Source organism: Drosophila miranda, chromosome XL (genome assembly GCF_003369915.1).
Source record: "Drosophila miranda strain MSH22 chromosome XL, D.miranda_PacBio2.1, whole genome shotgun sequence".
NCBI lineage: Eukaryota > Metazoa > Arthropoda > Insecta > Diptera > Drosophilidae > Drosophila > Drosophila miranda.
The window spans coordinates 18,217,041-18,226,680 of record NC_046673.1 but is presented as its reverse complement, the minus strand read 5'-3'; the positions used below and the strand labels follow the sequence as shown (position 1 = coordinate 18,226,680).

The window sequence follows — 9,640 nt, the reverse complement described above, 5'->3', positions numbered from 1 at the left end:
ATACCGAGATTTATCAAGAATTTTCGTGTAGGAATTATGGAGTTTAAAGGATTTCCTTGACACAATTTTTTGTTGCTTTTCCAACACTTTCAAAACTCATTTCAAATGTCATTCAAAAACTAAATATTTGGTTTTTAATTCCAGAGCACGTGAACGGTGAAACAGTAGCATCAGCAGCCCGGCCTCACCATGCAGCCGCAGCAGTACTGTCTGCGCTGGAAGTACCACCACAGCAACCTGCAAATGATGTTCTCGCAGCTGCTGGACCGCGGCTGCTTCTGCGACGTGACCCTGGCCTGCGAGGGCCAAATGATACGCGCCCATCGCGTGGTGCTGTGCGCCTGCAGCACCTTCTTCGACTCGGTGCTCACGAGCTATGCCAGCGAGCGGGATCCGATCATCATTATGAAGGACGTGACCTTTGCCGAGGTCAAGTGCCTCATCGAGTTCATGTACAAGGGGGAGATCAATGTGGAGCACGTGAGTATCCCAGCGCACTGAGTCCGCCGCTCATGCTCATCGGACTGTTTTCGTTTACGGTTTAGGCCAGCCTCCCATCGCTGCTGAGGACTGCCGATGAACTGAAGATCAAGGGCCTGGCCGAGGTGAGTTGGCGCGACGATGAGGATGGTCCGCCGCCGCCCATGCCCACGGCCGTGTTCCTCTCGCCGCCGCGCAGCCTGGCCGAGAGCTATGCACAGGACATGTTGCACCACCAGCAGCAGCACCCACCACCGCAGGCACCACTCCAAATGCGTGCCACCACAGAGAGGGATCACGATCGGGAGCCCTCCATGGAGAGCGTGCTTGGCCGTATGCCCTCGCAGACACCACAGCCAGGATCAGGATCAGGAGCCAGTAGCGAGCAGCAGGCGCGAGTTACGCCCGTGGAACTCTTTATGGGACCGAAGCGCAAACGAGGACGTCCCCCACTAGACGATGCCTACGATGTATTCAATGTGTAAGCCACCAGAGATCCCCTCAATTGTCAGCTCCTCCTTCTAATGTGCCACCATTCTCTCCAGCCGTAAGCTGGCCCACTATGCCGCCAGCCTGGAGCCCGCCCAGCGAGCATATTTGGAGTCGGCCCGTCACTTTGTCGAGGAGCCACCCCAACAGCTTGCTGCACATTCCAGCTCGCTGGCCTCCCCGCCCGCCTCCGCCTCCAGCCTCAGCCTGCCCAAGCAGCGACAGCGCCAACGCCATCACCAGCAGCAGCTCCAGGCTGTCGGCTCTGAGCAGGACTCAGATGCAGCAGATAGGGGGCCCAATGGCATTCAGCGCAGCGCCTCGCCCAAGCCCAGCGATGGCAACGAGGGCGCCAAGCACGTGCTCGAGGCCAGAAATGAGGCGGCGCAGCAGGTGCTTGGCACCGCCACAGTGGGAGCGCCCTCCAAGAAGCTGGAGAAGATTAGCGAGCGCCGGGAGCGTCACGGCAAGCTGCGCCACGCCCGCCGCCACTACGGGGGAGGCGAGCATGAGAAGTCCTCCGAGAAGCGCCACTCCGAAGAATCATCATCCCAGGGGCAGAGTGCCCTGCCGCAGCCCGTCGAAGAGATTGAGAACGAGCATCTGGTGGCCAATCGGGCCGAGTCGCCCGCCGCCCGCTGCCCATCTGCGCTGGTACCCGCCAGCTTCAGCCGCAAGTACGAATCGGCTGTTGGGGGGCAGCCTCCGCAGGCACTGGAGGAGGATATTTGATCAACGAACATGGCCTGCTGATGCCGCACGAGTTTTCACCGACTGTGGCCAGTGCAGCAGCGGCCACCGCTGCCGTGGCCGTGGCAGCAGCTGCTGCGGTGGCCGCCAGTGCCAGTATCAGTGCCAGTGCCAGTGCCAATGCCAGTGCCAGTGCCAGTGCCAGTGCCAGTGCCAGTGCCATCAATGGGATCCACAGCCAGGGCCAGGGTGAGCAGGGGGAACTGGAGGACTATGATGCGGCCGAACTGCGTCTGACCAACGAGGAGCTGTCGGAGTGGCAGGACGTGATCAAGATGGACGACTACTTGGCCAAGGGGCGTCGTCCACAGTTCTGGGAGGAGCCATTCACCAAGCGCGTAAGTCTTCCATAACCTTACTGATGCAACGAATACTTGAGCGCATTCTCATTTGCATTCCAGGTGCTGGATGCCATCAAAAACAAAAGACTTGAGATGAAAAAGGCCGCCCGCATTTTGGGCGTTTCCTATGGCACACTGTACGGGCGCTACCGCGAGGTCTATGGCTGCCTCAAGCATCCCTACAGGTGAGCAGACGCCCACCATCACCATCTCCACCAGCCATGTCATCCTAGTTCTCCGGCTCTCCTCTCCACTCTTCCACACAGCTTCACGAACTATCGTAACTTTGGGCCATCGCCTTCAGCCGCGGGCGGCCAGTTGGCCGCGCTGAGCCTCCGCGCTGGGGCCGCACAGCCCTCGCAGTTAGGTGGTGAGGGACAGACTGCAGTATTCTCCAAGCACCCACTAATCCAGATACTTATTTACGGAACTGGGAAAACTGAAGAAGGATCTGAGCGAGCTCTGGACTCGTCCGCAGATTTGAGAACCACCAACAGCAGCAGCAGCAGCAAAACCAACGAAGAAATCTCGAAATCTCAAGCGCCGCCACAGGCTGATATAGGAGAGGCAGGAAGCGGACAAAAGACACAATGATTTGATCCCAAAAAGGGATCACGAGGCTAGTTAAAGCAGATAGAAGGAAAGGAGATCGATTGCCGGAGATATTTGATCCACAGAAACCTTTCCAAAATAAGTTTCCACATTAATATATATTTTTTTTTCTTCGTTTTAAAACACTAACACGTCAGATTTAATGTGTCTGCTGGGGGCGATCTTAATATAATATAATAATTAAATATATATTATAAAAATACGTCTACAAATATATACATACATATATAAACACACGCACCCATACATGCAAACACATATGTATGCAAATTAAATAACTGCGGTAGCGGATTGCGTTTTTAAAAAGTTTTTATTTAACTTCTAAGTTTACAGATATAGATTTAAGTTGAGGGTCACAAAGGATTCCGGACAAAGGGTTTGCGCGATCTTAGTTTTTAGCTCGACTTTTCGGTGTCGCTTCTGGATCAAGACTGACTTAAACTTTTTGATCTTTGCATCGTCGATCCCTTTCGGGAATAGTTTTTCTATAAACATTTCAATTGATTTCGCCATCCCGAGTATTGGATTTCGTCATCCAAAGAGAGCACTGTAAAATGCCTAAAGTGCAGGATCTGCAGAAAGCCGGGTGTGAGATTGTTTATAAGAAGCCGGGCAAGAAGTGGGCAAACATTGGTTTTCCATTTAGGCGAGTGTCAAAGATTGGGATTGTAGCGGGAGCCATTGAGATTGTACATCTTAGAAATCAATTAGGCGGAGGCCCAAGATTGAAATTGTTTTCGTTTTGGAAAGCCAAAGATTGTTTACAACTCGTATAAGAGCTCAATAGAATTGGGTACGTTAACTTGCATATTAGCTAATGTAAAGTACAGGCAGAGTGGGGTGCGGTACTAGAACGGTATTAATCAGCATTCAATGTGAATTATATAAGATGCGATTAGCAGCGTGTTTCTTTTGGTAGTAAAATTCTGATAATATAAAAACTATGAAATCTAGTTAATCATTAAACGTAATAACTGACAAACGGGAATCCGAAAACAGTATGGGCAATTTTTTTATAAGTTAACAGACACAACAACAACAACAACAACAACAACAAGAAAAATGTGAATTTATTTTTTGTCGGACAGCAATTAACAGAAAACTTGAACTGGATGACCGTTAATGGTTAACAGAGTGCCGTTAGTCGGGAATAAATGATGCTCATAACAGCTCGCTGTTAGTCGAACAAAAAAACAGCGGACCAAACTATTTATTTGATGTGTTTATTATATGGGCTAAAGCACTAACTATTAGATTATAAGCCAAAAATTATATGGTCATCATTACTCAACGGAATATCAAAATTGAGCAATAGGAACGATTTTTCTCTTACGTCTTATTAAGTTTGGTTTTTATTTTACTTCTTCGCTAAAACCTTTTTTTAGACTAAATCCAACAAAAGCGACAGCTTAAGATAAACCAGTCAAGTGGAAAATAGATTAATTAATTGGAAAAAATTATGTGGGCAGGGCTGAGAGATCTAGATAGCTAGTAATATTCGACGGAATATCAAAAACGAAGAATATTGATGGAACTTGGATAGTTCGTCAGTATATTTACGGTAGACTTGGAAATTTGTGACGTATATTTCGGTATATTTCTGATGGTCTGGGGGTTTCTGGCGGGCTGGCAGCGCCACCAAAAACAGCTGTATTTATTGTTTTTATGACGCTCGCCCGCTCGCTGAAGTGTCGGGAGGAAAGGCCGGCCCTAGCAGAAGAAGAGGCAAGTAAAGACATTTATTGGAGTGGCATTATCAACAGCTTAAAAATGCACAGGTCAGAGGGTATCGTCGCCACAACAGCCGCAATATCAACAAGAAAACATCGTTTCGGTGACGGCGCTTCCGTTTGCTTCTTTGCCGCTAGTTCAGATCTGAACGCCAGTAGCCGCAGAGGGGAAGAGACACATGTAAGCGGATACGCACAACACATTTCCAGGATTCCATTTAAACGCTCTTTTAAGTTATATCATGCAGCGCATAAGCCACCACCTAACACAAAAGCTCGCTCCAGCCCTTAGCAGAGACTTGAACACCAAAACGGTTAAAATTTCCATTCGCCAGCGGCAGCAGCCGGTCCGAGCTTTTACACAGAAGTTATTGCCGACAGCGCTGCTAACGCCATCGTTGCCATTCGCGATCAGACAATATTCGGAAGGCAAGAACAACACAACTTTGGGCTCGGTAAGCGCTGCTCCTCCAAAAAAACCAAACTAAAATTAAACAAAATCATTTTGATTAAGACCTGCACACCACTAATATAATAATCATTCGAGTGTTGTTTTTTTTTGCGTGTGATTGCAATCGTGTGTTTCACATAGTTTTGTGTGCGTGTGTGTGCGTTACTTTGTTTTGGAAGCTTTAATGTACATGTGCCGACGCCTGTGTCGCCATGCTTTTCCATTCTAATTAGTTGTGATACCCAGTAATTTCTAGAGAGAAAGGCCAGCGTATTCGGCGCTAAGGTTGTCCTGAAAAATTGTGTTGTTTCTGGAATGGTTAACTTTTAACAAATTACGATCGAGTCTTTTCACCAGAATTTTGTCTGGGGAGGGGTGTTATTTAGTCGAAATACTCTTATTTAATTTTTGTTTTTTTTTTTTTGGTTGCTCAGCCTTAAACTTGTTTCGGCCTACTCAAATTTCTTTGGTTTCAGCAGTTTCTTTCGACAGACCCACATCTGGCAATGGCCATTAAATTGAATTTCATCTAGAAAATGCCTGTGTACCCAATTTTAAGGCCCACCTTTTGGGGGAAGCACCGATTTTCAATACCAAATGTATTTCCATTTGCATTCAATTGCATTTCGACAGACCCACATCTGGCAATGACCATTAAATAGAATTTCACCTAGAAAATTCCTGTGTACCCAATTTTAAGGCCCCCGTTTTGGGGGAAGCACCGATTTTCAATACCAAATGTATTTACCATTTGCATACAATTCTCTAGAACAAAGTACAATTTGGAATGCATGTGTGAATAACAAGTGGAAATTAGAAATGTGATGGTGTGATGTCGAACTTTGGATATTAATAGCTGAAACTTAAGAGTTCTCTACCCCAAAAGATATACAAATTAATGAGTCAATACGTTGATTCTTTATACTTTTTTTACTTAGTATTTTGCCTTGTAACATTATAAATTTGTTGTATGAATTTTATTAGGCCGCAATGAAGTGTTTTAGAACTGCAAGAACCACACATTGTATCTTCCATTAGCTGCAGGGATGTAGCTCCTTTAAACCCTAAATATATAATCGATCTATATGTATAGCTTGAAAGACAAAATTCATTCTTACCCATCGATGTATATTTCTGTTTTGGCAAGTTTTGTTGCTGTTGTGGAGCAAAGAGTTTCTTCTTATATCTGCCAAAGGATCCTTTTTTTGTACATTTTTATTTCGTTTTTCGGCAGTGGCTTACTAGAAGATAAGATACAATCATTTAATATAATATTAATATTATGAAGAAAGATATTTATTCTTACGCAGGGATTTTTTTGACATTTTTATTTCCTTTTTCGGTAGATTAATGGAAGATATGATACTAGCAGTGAATGGGTTTTCGTTGATTTTTTCTAACTGAATATTGAAAAGATACATACTAAGAACTGCGGATTATAATGGTTAATGTGGATTATAGAACTGTAGCAACAACATTTTTACTTACCAAAACAAAGATTTTTGTTGTGTTGATCCTAAATGATCAGCGACATCCAGCCGGCAACCATTAGGATGCCACCAGCGATGACAATCGACCTGATGCGCCGCTCTCCTGTGAGGGCGCAATAGTACATCGAACCGCTGAATATAACCGTTCCGCTGATCATCAGTGTGCCGGTCATTGCTGGAAAATGGGCGAACGGAATGACCATCATGGCGAACGAGCTAGTTAAATGTAGGCGGCTAGCGCAATTAGCATATTCCTGGGCCTGCTGCTGGTCTTTTGGATTCATTTTCCGCACCATATTCTTGCAGACAGCGGACATGAGTAGGGCCAAGGCGCCGGATATACCAGCCAGGAGCTCAAATTTGAATTTCTGGGCGACCATCAGGTCGAGGTAGTCAAACAAGCTGGGCGTCACCACCTCATGGACCACCACTGGCGGCACCATCATCTCCTGGGGCACTATGATCTTTGGGCGTAGCCCAAGAATACGCAGAATTGTTGCACCCGTATAGATAATGGCCCGGCCCACCGGATTCACGCTGATGGCGTCAATAATATCGTCGTCTATCATTTTGTTTTAGTTTTAATTGCAATTCTTTTTCACTACACTGGAGAGGATTAGATGTCGACTACGTTTAGAGAAATGTTGAGAGTGACTTCGAAAAACTTTGAAAAACATCCTGTTGCCTACTAGGATTTTTCAGTTTCCAGTTTTCTAGAGCTTTCTAACTGTAATAATGAATTATTTTTACGTCAGCTACTATGGGGGCCGTACCTTATCAGTAGCCTGAACTTTTCACCCGGCCAAAGACAGGGAAAGAGACAGTGATAAGATCAAGGCTAATCCCAGCCATGGGGGGTCGCCGCTAACCAAAAATAGAAGACACATGAGACCCTAAGGGGCGTGTACATATAGCATGAAATCAAATATTGCTACGATTATAACCAAAAAATAATCTAATCGAAGGGGGAAATGTTGTTGCCATGGCTGCATCCCCATCGATCTGTCGATCAGAGCCTTATCGGCAGAACTTTTCCAATGCTATTTGAACCCATTGAACCGCCCCGACGTATGGGAGTGTACATTTTTGCAACATAAATATTTTTGTTGTTCCCAACTGTCGCGTGAAAAACACAGCCAAAACACACCCTTGATCGCTGTCGAGGCGCGGATCGTCTTGCACTTAACGTCAGAGCATTATCGATCGTTGCACTGATCGCATCGCATCGCTTCGCATTCAATTTGCACTTGTTAATTAATTATTTTGTAAATTATTCGAAATGCAGAAAATGGAGGATCAAAAACTGCTGCAGGCCACGCTGGAGGATAGCGATCCGGAGCTGGCGAATCTCATCAAGCAGGAGAAGGAGCGACAGCGCGAGGGACTCGAAATGATTGCCAGCGAGAATTTCACTTCGGTGGCCGTTCTAGAGAGTCTTGGCTCCTGCCTGACCAACAAGTACTCGGAGGGATATCCCGGCAAGCGGTAAACACTATTCATTTGAATACAGTCCCCTTGTGTAGAAAATATACAATAACCCATACCGATCCACAGGTACTATGGCGGCAACGAGTTCATTGACCGCATCGAGCTGCTGGCCCAGAAGCGCGGCCGTGAGCTCTTCAATCTGAACGAGGAGGAGTGGGGCGTGAATGTCCAGCCATACTCGGGCTCTCCGGCCAATATGGCCGCCTATGTGGGCGTCTGTCGTCCGCACGACCGCATCATGGGCCTGGATCTGCCCGATGGCGGTCATCTGACGCACGGCTTCTTCACGGCCACCAAACGGATCTCGGCCACCTCGATCTTCTTCGAGAGCATGCCGTACAAGGTGAACCCCGTGACGGGCATTATTGACTACGACAAGCTGGCCGAGGCGGCCAAGGCTTTCAAGCCGCAGATCATCATCGCTGGCATCTCGTGCTATTCTCGCCTGCTCGACTACGGACGCTTCCGTCAGATCTGCGACGATGTGGGCGCCTACCTAATGGCCGATATGGCTCATGTGGCAGGTCTGGTTGCTGCCGGTCACATACCATCGCCCTTCCAGTACGCCGACATTGTGACCACAACCACGCACAAAACCTTGCGCGGACCACGCGCCGGCGTCATCTTTTTCCGCAAGGGTTTGCGCAGCGTAAAGCCCAACGGGGACAAGGTGCTGTACGATCTGGAGGATCGCATCAATCAGGCCGTCTTCCCATCGCTGCAGGGCGGACCACACAACAATGCCATAGCCGGCATTGCCACCGCCTTCAAGCAGGCCAAGTCCGCGGAATTCAAGAGCTACCAGTCCAATGTGATCAAGAACGCCAAGGTGCTGTGCGAGGGCCTGATTTCCAAGGGCTATCAGGTGGCCACCGGCGGCACTGATGTCCATCTCGTGCTGGTGGATGTCCGCAACGTCGGCCTTACCGGTGCCAAGGCGGAGTTAATTCTCGAGGAGGTGGGAATTGCCTGCAACAAGAACACCGTTCCCGGGGACATGTCCGCCATGAATCCGTCCGGTATCCGTTTGGGCACACCGGCGTTGACCACGCGCGGCCTTGTCGAGAAGGACATCGATCAGGTGGTGAACTTCATAGATACGGCCCTCAAGATCGGGGCCGAGGCCGCCCAGGCTGCGGGCAGCAACAAGATGGCCGACTTTCACAAGGTCCTCGCTGAAGATGCAACGATCAAGGCCAAGATCGAGCAGATCCACAAGTGCGTGATCGCGTTCAGCAAGCAGTTCCCTCTGCCCGGCCTCAAGACTTTTTAAGACGCAAAAGCATTTAAAGCATTTGTTTTTTTTCACGTCCGTTCGCATCCTTTCACCAAATGAAATGCAAAAAATGTAATTGTTTGTAATAATTTCCGATTGCCAGAAACAAGTGGAAATAGTAGTTAAGATAATAAACAAACAGAAACCTCAATTGAATGGCAGTTTTGTTGGACTGGGATGGAACGGGGTTGAGGTCTGGGAACTACCAAATGGAATTGGAGAACAGCAGAAGCGGTCGAAGCAGTCGGGTTTCATCTTCCTTCATGGGGTACATCCAAATTCGTATGCTATTAGGCAGCAGGCAGGCAACCTAACAAGCCTCCTCATTCACACGACATGTATGTTGTTTGTGCGTTTCTCGAGGGCCTGGCTTAAGTTTACTATTTCTTGTTTATGTGTTTATGCATCGCTTGTGCGTCTGGCTGGCGCCGATTGTCGAAGAATGCATCTCGGGAGTGCCCTGATATGCATTATTTGATTCCTTTCACTACTGGAATGCTTTCCAACTGCCGGAATAGCACATGATTAACTGA

General features: G+C 47.6%; 2 protein-coding genes and 1 pseudogene across 2 annotated transcripts; 2 read left to right on the top strand and 1 right to left on the bottom strand.

The window, feature by feature from the left end:
- Nucleotides 1-87: 87 nt before the first annotated feature.
- LOC117188030 lies at nt 88-2,874 on the top strand (annotated as a pseudogene).
- A 1,588-nt stretch (nt 2,875-4,462) lies between these two features.
- Nucleotides 4,463-9,258, top strand: LOC108154325 (serine hydroxymethyltransferase, cytosolic). Its single transcript, XM_017284589.2, has 4 exons — nt 4,463-4,583; nt 4,638-4,857; nt 7,629-7,828; nt 7,898-9,258. Exons 2-4 carry the CDS (start codon nt 4,645-4,647, stop codon nt 9,102-9,104), a joined length of 1,620 nt encoding a protein of 539 aa, XP_017140078.1. The 5' UTR covers nt 4,463-4,583; nt 4,638-4,644; the 3' UTR covers nt 9,105-9,258.
- On the bottom strand, nt 5,779-7,067 carry LOC108154372 (transmembrane protein 256 homolog). Its single transcript, XM_033397551.1, has 4 exons — nt 6,342-7,067; nt 6,160-6,282; nt 5,972-6,094; nt 5,779-5,917 (listed from the first exon to the last, which is right to left on the bottom strand). Exon 1 carries the CDS (start codon nt 6,910-6,912, stop codon nt 6,370-6,372), a length of 543 nt encoding a protein of 180 aa, XP_033253442.1. The 5' UTR covers nt 6,913-7,067; the 3' UTR covers nt 5,779-5,917; nt 5,972-6,094; nt 6,160-6,282; nt 6,342-6,369.
- Nucleotides 9,259-9,640: the final 382 nt, after the last annotated feature.

Bases quoted from the DNA above. Each gene is read 5' to 3' on its own strand.
- LOC108154325 (XM_017284589.2), top strand. From the start codon at position 4,645: ATGCAGCGCATAAGCCACCACCTAACACAAAAGCTCGCTCCAGCCCTT. The intron at 4,858-7,628 runs GTAAGCGCTGCT...TTCGAAATGCAG, and splicing joins ACAACACAACTTTGGGCTCG to AAAATGGAGGATCAAAAACT. The intron at 7,829-7,897 runs GTAAACACTATT...ACCGATCCACAG, and splicing joins GAGGGATATCCCGGCAAGCG to GTACTATGGCGGCAACGAGT.
- LOC108154372 (XM_033397551.1), bottom strand. From the start codon at position 6,912: ATGATAGACGACGATATTATTGACGCCATCAGCGTGAATCCGGTGGGC.